Source organism: Mandrillus leucophaeus, unplaced genomic scaffold, assembly GCF_000951045.1.
Source record: "Mandrillus leucophaeus isolate KB7577 unplaced genomic scaffold, Mleu.le_1.0 Scaffold157, whole genome shotgun sequence".
Taxonomy (NCBI): domain Eukaryota; kingdom Metazoa; phylum Chordata; class Mammalia; order Primates; family Cercopithecidae; genus Mandrillus; species Mandrillus leucophaeus.
The window spans coordinates 1,380,423-1,393,038 of NW_012101554.1; the positions used below are offsets into that span (position 1 = coordinate 1,380,423).

The 12,616-nt window shown below is 35.7% G+C and overlaps 1 protein-coding gene across 2 annotated transcripts in view; it reads left to right on the forward strand.

Moving 5' to 3' along the window:
- KIAA1033 (KIAA1033 ortholog) overlaps positions 1 to 12,616 on the forward strand; it is a 62,092-nt gene that overhangs the window by 36,539 nt on the left and 12,937 nt on the right. For both annotated transcript variants that reach the window (XM_011975513.1, XM_011975514.1), the window contains exons 21-26: positions 470 to 638; positions 886 to 1,040; positions 2,582 to 2,656; positions 3,179 to 3,283; positions 5,745 to 5,879; positions 8,438 to 8,546. In XM_011975513.1, coding sequence (XP_011830903.1) covers positions 470 to 638; positions 886 to 1,040; positions 2,582 to 2,656; positions 3,179 to 3,283; positions 5,745 to 5,879; positions 8,438 to 8,546 — 748 coding nt within the window. The remainder of the gene's footprint in view (positions 1 to 469; positions 639 to 885; positions 1,041 to 2,581; positions 2,657 to 3,178; positions 3,284 to 5,744; positions 5,880 to 8,437; positions 8,547 to 12,616) is intronic.

The following is a 12,616-nucleotide window of genomic DNA, read 5'->3' on the forward strand; positions in this document are numbered from 1 at the left end:
AAAACTTTTTATAATTTCTTGTATTAAATATTCTTATTTAGGAAATAAAATACATGCCTGGCTAGTAATTTAGAACTCCTTGGTAGACTAGAAAAGATGATTAATTTTATTACCTTTAGCACAATGAATTTTGTGATTTTTTTTTTTTAATGGTTATTACAAGAAAGCTTTTTTTCTTTTCTCTCTTGCATGTTCTCATGACCTTTCCTCCTTTGTTGCTGGTTTCCATAAATTTTATGCTTTAAGTTGCATATTCATGTTCCTTATAATGATACCATCAATCATTAGTTTTATATTTTCTTTTCAAGAGTATTAACCTTAAGGTATTAGTGAAAATAAAGACTTAGAATTTATGTAACTGCTTCTGACCAAAAAACTGTTGGTTTAAAAAGGAGCATAGACATGTAGAGAAACAATACAATTGCAATATCATTTTGAAAAATTAAAGTGTCAAATCTTTTGTGAATAGCATTTACTGGACAAATTATGCAAAGAAATAGAGAAAGATCTGCGACTTTCTGTGCATACTCATTTAAAACTGGATGACCGAAACCCTTTCAAAGTTGGCATGAAAGACCTGGCTCTTTTTTTCTCTCTGAATCCAATTCGGTTTTTCAATCGTTTCATTGACATTCGGGGTGAGTGTTTTGCTTTCCTTCTTAGAGTCATATTCTCTATTTTTTTAACCTACCGTTAAATAACAAAACTTTGAGGGTATATTTAAATTTTGTGTTGTTATTCTTTAATTACATTTTGTTTCTTTTCTCATTAATACCATATTTTAAAGGAACAAATCTGATGTTCAAGGATAAGTTGATTTTTTTCCTTTTTAGTTTCATTTCCTTTTCTACTGTTTCATAAGTTGAAGTTTTTTTTTTTTTGTAGCTTATGTAACTCACTACCTAGACAAGACTTTCTACAATCTAACAACAGTAGCCCTTCATGACTGGGCCACTTATAGTGAGATGAGAAACTTAGCTACTCAGCGTTATGGACTGGTTATGACAGAGGCACATCTTCCCAGTCAGACTTTGGAACAGGTATAGTATAAAATTCTTTTTTTTTTTGTAGCATACTCTGACTGTTGGCCATAACAGTCCTTTTTAAGGAAGTCTATTTTCTTTTTGCTTTAGTTAGTATGTGTTTATTTTTTAAGAAATTATTTGCTGTATAAAATCTTATACGTGACAACAGTAAAAAATTAGGTGCTGCTAGATTGCTTTATAAAGGAATTTACCACAGGCATCCTACTTATATTCAGTCTTCTGAGCATTTGAGATATACATATATATATAGATTTATATACAGCTTTTCAGAAACCATTAGGATAGTGAGGTGACTTCTGTAGAATTTTAAGAAGTTCAAAGTCGCAGTTAAGGATTTTAAGCCTGGTTATAGTATATAAAATTTAATATCTTAGGAAAAATGGTTATTTACATGATTATAAATGTGTTTGTTCTTAAAATGAGGAGTATAGGAAAACATTTAGCTTTGCTAATTCAATTAGTTAATGTACAGTATGGCATTATCTCATGAATATAATAATTTATGTTATCAGATAATTTGCATGGAGTTCTTTCTAAGATGATCCAGATAATATTTACCAAAAAACATTTATTCAGTTCTAAAATTTGAGAATTCTAGTTTTCCCTTTATCTTGCTGCATGTAGGGATTATTTCTAGGATCAGTCTGTATATCCTTTTGTTCATTCATTTATATAGCTAATATTTATTGAGAACATGCTAGGCACTGAACTGTGTTTAGGAATACAAAGATAAATAGAAATAGTCCCAGCTCATGTAATAGCCTCTGGGAGAAAAAATGTGTAAACAAATTAAATACGATAAAAGTTATAATGAAAACTTAAAAAGGTATTGTGATGCTCCTTTGAGCTCTAATTAGAAAAAACTATGGAACGGTTTATATGATACCATTGGGTGTTAGAGTAATATCTAAATAATGAAGGATTCTTAATAGATAACTTGTACTATTTGAAAGTTGTCTGGTGTGATCAAAAGAAGCATAACAGTTTGGAATTAGACTTTCTAAAGTCCCAGGGTCCTGCTGCTTCCTAGCTATTTTGCCTCAGAGAACAACTTCCTTAGCTTCATTTTTGTCACCTGTGGAATTTAGAAGACTGATACCTCATATTTTAGAATTACATATAAGGAACCTTGCAAAGTACCTGAAAAGTAGTATATATTTTATAAATGTCACAGCATATTCTGACTACCTTTTAGAATCTGGCCATAAGTTTACTTTGTAGAAAAAATATAGAGAAGATTGTTGAAGAGACAAATATTCTCAAGGCTGGTGGGGAGATGACTGTGGGTCATGGATCTTTGAATATTTAAACTTAACTGTTTCTATCTGCACAAAAGATAAAGTAATAAGCAGCCAGGTTTCCCTAAGGAGATAGTCTTGTTCGTCTTTTAACCTTTGGTCATACCTTTTATATAGTTTTTAAAATAACTTAAAAATATTAGGAAACAATATAATCAATAAGTCACTATGCTGATACAAATTTAACTGATTATTTTAATGAATTATAATAAAACTTTCGTGTCTATTATGTTGTAGGGCCTTGATGTTTTAGAAATTATGAGAAACATTCATATATTTGTGTCCCGATACCTCTATAATCTCAACAATCAGGTGAGTAGGGTTTATAAATTTTTTTTTTTTTAATGTGGGTGGAGATATAGTGGGAAGGCTGAGGGGGCAAGGAATTGATTCTCATGGGTGAAATTAAATGAAACAAAAAATAATTGTTTTCGAGGCCTTATTTATTTTTTTTGCTTTGATTGTACAAGTTGAGTATCCTTTATTCTAAATGTTTAGGACAAGAAGTGTTTGGATTTCAGATTTTTTTTTTTGGATTTTGGAATATTTGTATCATACACCAGTTCAGCATCCCTAATCTGAAAATCCATAATCTGAAATCCTCCAGAGTCGTAAACTTCTGACCACCAACATGACGCTCAAAGGATCGCTCATTGGAACATTTTGGATTTCAGATTTTTGGATTAAGGATATTCACCTGTACTATCTTCTTGAATGCATTTTCAATGAAATTGTCTTTAATGAAATAGATTCTAAAATTTTCTTTGGATATCTGTCTGACCAGTGTTTGCTATGGGTTGTGTTGTTACTGAGCATAAATTTGTTTCATTGCAGATTTTTATTGAACGAACAAGCAATAACAAGCATTTGAATACTATTAATATTCGGCATATTGCTAATTCAATTCGAACACATGGCACGGGAATTATGAATACAACCGTAAGAACTTTTCTTTGGGGGTTGGGTGGGTAATAGACCCCTGTTTAATAGCTTGGAACGTGGTTTTCTCATAGAATATTCCGGCAAACATACACAACTAGTTTATATTTTACGTGAATTTCCATTTTTTTCTGGTTAGTAATTAAAATGTCTGGTCCTAAAATTGTGTTGGATGTGATGAGAACTGTGATACAAAGACACTTTAGGGTAGATAACCATCTCAGAGCCATCATTATAAAGAGCACTAGATATTTGAGGACATCAGCACATTAATATATGTGTGTGCACACATATATATATGTTTATCTGTGTTGATTCTGTGATCTCTGAAAGTTTACTTTTGAAAGTGAGCAATTGATAGTAATTTATTTAATGTTACTTATGCCCTTTTTGGGGCAGGGGTTACTAATTATTTGATGTCCATAAAAATAGGAACTTACTAAAAATTTATATTGAATCTTCTTAGAAATGGGCATTCACGGCCTGGTGTGGTGACTCACGCCTGTAATCCCAACACTTTGGGAGGCTGAGGCAGGAGGATCACCTGAGGTCGGGAGTTCGAGACGAGCCTGACCAACATGGAGAAACCCTGTCTCTACTAAAAATACAAAATTAGCCAGGCGTGGTGGCGGGCACCTGTAATCCCAGCTACTCAGGAGGCTGAGGCAGGAGAATTGCTTGAACCTCGGAGGTGGAGGTTGCAGTGAGCCGAGATAGGGCCATTGCATTCCAGCCTGGGCAGCAAGAGCGAAACTCCATCTCAAAAAAAAAAAAAAAAACCACGAAAAGGGCATTCACTTGAAGGAATCATTTGAACTCGTATGCTATTTTTCTGTCTGTGGAAAAACGTCTTTCAATTTACCTGGTTTTCAGAGCACAATTAATTTCTCCTTTAGGGCAGAAGACTGTGAATGCTTAAGTAGTACAGTATTATTAAACACATTTGGAGTAGGGAATTGGGAGAAAAAAAGTTGGGATCATTTTAGTATATGGTGGGAAGGCATTGAAGAGTTTGAGCCAATGAGTGATATGATTGGACCTCCATTATAGTGGTTATCAATATAGAAATGAAACATACAATTTTAAATTCCAAATAAGGAGTCATCCATGTAATGATCATGTTTGTACCTTTGAGGATAAATAAAACTGAACTTTTGAGCGTAAGCTCTTCCTTGAGTTTTGTCATCTATCAAATATTCATGTAACAGATAAGAATGTATTTTATGTGTCAGGGATTGTGCTGGGCACTAGTGTGAGAAAAAGACATTTCCTGCTTTCACAGTAATCACGGGGATATAGACGTTCATCAGTTAATTACACTAATGAATGTAGATTACTGATGTCTGTTGATGAAATGAGCATAGAAGGATAGAAATCAGAGGATGGCAGAATAGTTACCCACTATTAAGAGTGGAAAGGATTAAAAAAAAAAGACTGTTGAAGAGATTTTTTTAAAAAATGCAAAGGAACAGAAAAAACAAGGAGAATAGAATGTTTAAGCTGCAAGATAAGTTCTTGAAAATCATTCGTTTCCATAATTGAGTAAATGAATACTGAGTAAAAAGGGCACAAATTTGTCAAAATCATTAGTAATACTTGAGAGTTGGTGGGGGTTGGAAATGAATTTAGGGTTTTCATTTGTAGGTTGGGATTAATCTTATGCTATTTCTGCCTGAAGGTTGGAATTAATCTTACACTATTTCCATTTGTAGATTAGAATTAATTTTATTGTGCTATTTTGACTTTAATCTCAGCTCATACCTCACTTTCTTAGGATTTTCTGAGTCAAGGTCAGGGCTTTTTGTTATTTATTGTCAAAGCACACACATACTTAACATTTTGAGAAATAATTGCAGTAGAGATTTAATAATTTATGTAACAATACTTGTTTAAAATGTTTGTCACCTGTTCTAGAATATAAACTTCGTGAAGACAAGGACCATGTCTAGCATGGGAGAAGGCACGTTGCCTTGCATGTAAGAAGTGATCAGAAATATTTATGGATAGATAATTGAATGTGTGGTATCTTCAGGAAGGTTCAGAGAACACCATGTTTCTTACTTTAGTGTCATTCTAGACCTGTAGATGAGCAGTAAGTAATCTTATTGATGGAGGAGCATAGAAACTTCTCACTGGACCATGGCTTAAAAACTAGGGTCTTGAGTCTGGTTTGTGATTCTCACTACAGCCTTTAGTCCTATCATGAGAATATTTTCCACTTTTTTCTTTTCTTTTTTCTTTTTTAGTAAAAATATGTAAGAGGAACTTATAGAAATTTTTGTGACTTTGAGCAATAAAAAACATTATTGAAATATTTTCAGGTCCTATATGAAATAGACTTATAAATAGTACTTTATAGGTAGTACAAATAGATAATTGTTATATAGTAAAATTGATTTAAATTGATTTGAATTAATTTTTATATTAACTTTTTTCAACTTTTTGAATTTTAATTTCATAGGTTAATTTCACCTACCAGTTTTTGAAAAAGAAGTTCTATATATTTAGCCAATTTATGTATGATGAACACATCAAATCCAGATTGATTAAAGATATTCGATTTTTCAGGGAAATTAAGGACCAAAATGATCATAAGGTAGGCTACCTATTCTTTTTAAGGTGTTTGATTCAGCTGTTGAGTATATGGCAAATGTGTATGCTAAAATTCATTACTTAGATCTCTATTGGGGTTTTAGTTTTATTTTTCGTATAACTTCTTACTCTGCATTATCTGTAGGCTTAAGGTAAGGAAAAAATTAAATCATAAATGTAGCCAGGTGATACTTTTCTTTATTTTAAAATAATATAAAAGCAGGACATGCTTATTTTGAAACATTTAAGCAATACAGAGTGAATAAACTGAATATCCACCTTCATTTTTCTTTCCATTCCATTTTCTGGAGGCAGTCGCTAACAATGTAGTGTGAAGGCTTTCAGATATCTTTGTTATATAAACATGTATATTTACACACATATATTGCTTTTTGGTAGTAAAAATGGAGTAATAGTATACATAGCATTTTGCACTGTGCTCATCACATGTCACTAAGATCTGCTTCATCCCAAGAGTTGATAGGGATACATCCATGTATTATCATAACTTATTTAACCCTCTTCTGTTGACCAATATTTAGGTTTTTCTAATTTTTCATTCTTACAAACAATGTTACAGTGACATCTTTACACATCTATCTCTGTAAATACAGACTTTCTGAAAACTTCCTTAAGGAGAAATTTGTAGGACAAAAAATATGAACATTTAAAATTCTGGTACATATTGCCTAGCACTCCAAAAACAATTCACTATTGATATTCTCGCTGATAGTTCATACAAATGCTGCTGTTAGCCGGGTGCAGTGGCTCATTCCTGTAATCCAGCACTTTGAGAGGCCAAAGTAGGTGGATCACTTGAGCAAAGCATTTGAGACCAACCTGGGCAACATGGCGAAACCTCATCTCTACTAATAATACCAAAATTAGCTGGGTATGGTGGCACATGCCTGAAGTCCCAGATGCTTAGGAGGCTGAGTGTATTAATCTGTTCTCATGCTGCTATAAAGAAATATCTGTGACTGGGTAATTTATAAAGGAAAGAGGTTTAATTGACTCACAGTTCTGCATGGCTGGGGAGACCTCAGGAAACTTACAATCATGGCGGAAGGCACCTCTTCACAGGGTGACGGGAAAGAATGAGTGTCCAGTGAAGCGGGAAGCCCCTTATGACAACCATAAGATCTTGTGAGAACTGACTCACTATCATGAGAACAGGGTAGGGGAAACTGCCCCCATGATTCAGTTATCTCCATCTCATCCCTCTCAGGACATGTGGGGATTATGGGAACTACAATTCAAGATGAGATTTGGGTGGGGACAAAGGCAAGCTGTATCACTGAGGCACAAGAATCACTTGAACCTACGAGGCAGAAGTTGCAGTGAGTTGAGATCATGCCACTGCTCTCCAGCCTGGGTGACAGAGCAAGATTCTGTCTCAAAAAAAAAAGAATGCTATTGTCCTTTCACCTTCCAGGCTGTTTTCCCATAGTGAAGTGAAGAGTCTGTTGGATTAAGTGGCAGCAGGCGCATGTAGCCATGTGATTGGAGAACCAATAGGCTTAGATGGGTCCTATATTTGATTTGCCATATACGGAACTATTTTAATTACTTTTCTTAAGATTCACCTAGTAGTTCCAGCTCTCTTGTATAATGGCAGTTCTCTTTAGTGCCAGAGTAGCAAAATACTACTTTCTAGGATAATCTGATAAAATTACAGATTACGTTTGTCAGTAGAGGATTGTATTAACTCATTTTTTTTTTGAGACTGTGTCTTGCTCTGTCACTGAGGCTGGAGGGCAGTGACACAATATCGTCTCACTGCAGCCTCCGCCTCCTGGGTTCAAGAGATTCTCTTGCCTCAGCCCCCCGAGTAGCTGGGATTAAAGGTGCATGCCACCACACCCAGCTAAGTTTTTTATTTTTAGTAGAAACAGGGTTTCACCATGTTGGCCAGGCTGGTCTTGAACTCCTGACCTAGTGATCCGCCCGCCTCTGCCTCCCAAAGTGCTGGGATTACAGGCGTGAGCCACTGCGCCCAGCCCATTTTATTAGAGCAGAAATTCCTAGTATTTAGAGATAAATATTCATGCTGTTATGTAAGAATTGCTTTATTATTACAAAATGAATAATTTCCTAAATCTCCTAATCAACCAAGACCAAAAAGTAGTTTTTTTATTGGTGATGGTTACTAGAAATTTTAACCCAGCTGACGTGTGTTTATTGGGAAAGAGTATGTTTCTAAGTCCCTAATACCTATTCAGTCCGCAGAAACTTGGTCACATATCTGTGAACAGGTGTTTCTGGGAGAAATTGGTTTCTTTTTTCTGTTAGAGTTGTTGGGGGTTAGGAGACTAATTGTGGTAGGGAAATTAGGTTAGTGGCATTGATTATTAGTCACTTTAGCTAATGTCAAAAAGAAAAAAATTATATTGACCTTGAACATTGGTAGTCTGTGAATTTTTTATTAATGTTAATTTAATTAATTTTTAAGCACATTGAAATACAAAATTAAAAGGAGAGTGGTATTGGCATGGTTTATTTGGGAAGCATTTTGTGCTTTAGAAATCTTTATTAAAAGTAGCCTTAAAATTTTCTGTGTAGTATCCTTTTGATAGAGCAGAAAAATTCAATCGAGGCATCAGAAAACTTGGAATAACACCTGAGGGACAGAGCTACCTTGATCAATTCAGACAACTCATCAGCCAAATTGGTAAGTTATGATAAAAGTGTTAGGAAATCAAGTACAGATCCCTACAGTCTATCTCATATATTAACTGTTTCACACTAATAAGCAGCTCATGTGAAAGTCTGAGCTCAACTTTACTCCACTCATCTAATTTTTTTACCCCCAAAATTTGTAAGTACGATTAGACTGTTGCTGCAGAAATAATTGACAGACTATAGACTGATCATTTAAATAAAACCTCTTCAATTATAATAAAAGTTATTTAATAACAAAATCTCCAAGGTCATATTAATAATTGTAAACTGGTAAGTACTTATCGAATACCCGCTCTGTTCAAGGCACTGTTTTGGGCTTCTGAAAGGTTCACACAAGTTCCAGTCTAAATGTGAAGGTATAAAGTAATTACATGAAAAGTTATTAAGTTCTATGTTACACCATCTTACTTGTGCACATAATGTATTGTTCTTCTGCCCTTACAAGTGGAACTTGTCTTCTGATACATAGTACTTTATATTTAAAAGAACTACATTTCATAATAATCATAGCTTAACAAAACTTGATATTTATTTGAGCTTTTCACATACATTATCTTTATGTTCACAATAACCCTGTGAGATAGGCATGTAATTGTTTTAAAGATGAAAAAAGAGAAACTTAGAGAAAGAAGTAAGTCGTGTTTCTGGGACTTAAACCGGGGTTATTTAGCTATAAGTCCAAATGGATTTTATATTCTTGACAGTTTATATTAACACCAAACAGTAAAATCTTACTGACTATATTTTGGGAAAATTATGCCTTGTGAGATTGATTTATTCATTTATCAAGCATTTACTAAGCATCTGTTTTGCCACATTTTCTGTTAGGTGCTGGGAATACCAACCCCTTTGCTTTCAGGAGACTTTAGGTTTACCAGTGGGTAATATGTTATAAGCATTTCATTGTTGAGTAAAGTTTTATCAGTTAATCGATTTGCATATTAGGCATTTCTATTGTGTTTTAGTGCACGAACTTGGAGAATTTTACCTTTGTAAATGTTTTATTATAAACCATTCAATATGAAGTATTGTCAAATAAGTACTGTTTTCTTCAAGAGGACATTTAATATTAGGCGGCAAACTTACGGAGCAGTAGTTCTTAACCTTTTTTGAGAATCTGAGGAAAACTCCGGGATGATTCTTCCAGAACTAATGCCTATATGACATATGGGCACAATTTTGTATATAATATGCTAGAGTCCATGTGCTTAAAGCTTGGGTCTGTAGACCTCAGATTAAGAGCTATCCTTCTAGAGCAGTGTTACTTAAGTTTTATTTATTCACATAAGCAGAATTTTTGCATCCTGTTAATACTGTCTTCACTATTATTTGTTTCATGTTTTTATATTTTTTGAAAGTGTAATTTTTCCGTAGAAATAACAGTTGTTAAATTATAGTCCTTAAAATGCTAGTCATTTTTGCCCTAAATACATAATCACTAAGTGTTCTTTGGTGTGCCATCTAATGTCACCTTGATTACCACTAAGTTGCAGTCCACAGTTGGGGAATATTATCCTTTTTATTTTATTCCATCATTTTACTCTTTATTCTCTTCTTAGAAAATATAAATTCTTTTTTTTTTTTTTTGTGAGACAGAGTCTTGCTCTGTCACTCGGGCTGGAGTGCAGTGGCACGATCTCAGCTCACTGCAACCTCTGCCTCCCGGGTTCAAGCAGTTCTCCTGCCTCAGCCTCCTTAGTATCTGGGACTTCAGGTGCCCGCCACCACACCCTGCCAAGTTTTGTATGTTTAGTAGAGACAGGGTTTCACCATGTTGGCCAGGATGGTCTTGATCTCCTGACCTCGTGATCCATCCGCTTCTGCCTCCCAAAGTGCTGGGATTACAGGTGTGAGCCACTGTTCCTGGCCAATATAAATACTTTACCTCTGCTTATAAAACACCGTAATGGGCCGGGCGCGGTGGCTCACGCCTGTAACCACAGCACTTTGGGATGCCGAGGCGGGCGGATCACAAGGTCAGGAGATCGAGACCATCCTGGCTAACACGGTGAAACCTCGTCTCTACTAAGAATACAAAAATTAGCTGGACGCGGCAGCGTGTGCCTATAGTCCCAGCTGTTGCAGAGGCTGAGGCAGGAGAATGGCGTGAACCCGGGAGGCGGAGCTTTGCGGTGAGCTGAGATCGCGCCACTGCACTCCAGCCTGGGCGACAGAGCGAGCCTCTATCTCAAAAAACAAAACAAACAAAAAAAACCACTGTGTAATGTGCTTTTGAGTCTGATAAATACCTTGAGAAAAGGTGTAAAGAATCTGGGAGCAAAATGGAAAGCCTTTTTGACTAATAACTTGCCTGCTGAAATAATAATAATTAACATTTGTTGAGCATTTACTGTGTGCCATGGCTATTCTTAGTGCTTTATATGTTTTAACTCATGTGAATCTTACCACAACATTTATGAAATATTACTTTCCTTCATTCACTGCACGAGTATTCATTCAGTACAACAAATGTTTCTAGGTGCTGATGATATTTATGACAGTAAACAAAGTCTCTGTCCTTATTGAGCTTAATTTACCAGATGAGAAGACTGAGATACAGAGAGGTAACAAAACATAATTTGTAGGTCTCTTAGCTAACATGTGGGAGACCAGATTTGAACCCAGGTGGCCTGGCTTCAGAGCTTTTACTCTTAATTGCCGCTCTATACTAGGCATTCCTATTTTGCTTCATCAGACTTTGGTCTGATGGTTTGGAAGAAAACAATGAAACTAGACATTTGACTTTTTAAAGATGGACATTAAAAAAATTTTAATGTCATCTCTCATATTGGGATAGGCCTTAAAATAGATTCAATGTTAACTTTTATGTAGGGTTGTTGAAAACATCAGATAAGATAATGTATGTAAAATGTATATTACTCATGATTATGAAATGTTAACTCCTTTTTACATTTTCGTCTGTTCTTTCTTTCAAGTCATTTCAATAAAGTTTAATTATAAATTGAATTCCTGCTATTTGCCAGGACATGTTGGCTCTAGGGATGGAGCAGTGAAGACGACAAAGGCTGTACTCATGGATCTTGCACTCTAGGTGGGGGAAGATGCAGACAGAAAAATACATAGTATGTCAGTGATAAGTGCTGGGTAAGGAGATATAAGGGGCTGGGCAGTGCTAGTCAGTAATGTTCAGGGAAAGCAGGAGGTGACTTTTGAGCAGGGACCTAAATAAGGTTGGGGAGTAAGCCATGTGCATCTGGGGAAAGAGTCTACCAGACAGAGGCAACAGTAAGTGCAAAAGCCCTGATTCGTTTCACATTTTTGAAATATTCGTTTCACAATATTGAAATAGTCAGGGGCTGGAATGGAGTAAGCAGAGGTCTAAGTGGCAGGGCATGCTATTTGAACAGTAGCAAAGGGCAAGATCATGCAGGGCTGTTTTGACCACATAAAGAAATTGGGTTTTATTCTGAGGTGGAAAGCCATTACAGCATTTTCAGAAAAAGCATGATAAGGGGCCTGGCATGGTGGCTCACACCTGTAATCCCAGCACTTTGGGAGGCCGAGGTGGGTGGATCACCTCAGGTCAGGAGTTCGAGACCAGCCTGGCCAACATGGTGAAACCCCATCTCTACTTAAAAAAAACAAAAATTAGCCAGGCATGGGGGCGGATGCCTGTGATCCCAGCTACTTGGGAGGCTGAGGCAGGAGAATCGCTTGAACCCTGGAGGTGGAGGTTGCAGTGAGCTGAGATCACACCACTGTACTCCATCCTGGGTAACAGAGGGAGACTCTGTCTCAAAAAAAAAAAAAAAAGAAAAGAAAAAGCACTATACGTTCCAACTTAGTTTTTAAAAATTCACTAGCGGCTCTATAGATGTTATACAACACTGGGGAATGTGGCAGGATGCTAAAGGTGAAAGTAGGGAAATCAGGAGGCCAGTACATATTGCAGTGCTCCAGCCAAGAGATGGTGATGGATTGATTGGATAGGAGGATATCTGTGGAGGGGGTGAATGAAAAGTGGGTGGATTCTGGCTACATTTTCAAGGCAAAGTCAACATAATTTGCCCGGTAATTGGATTATAAAGTGTGAGAGAA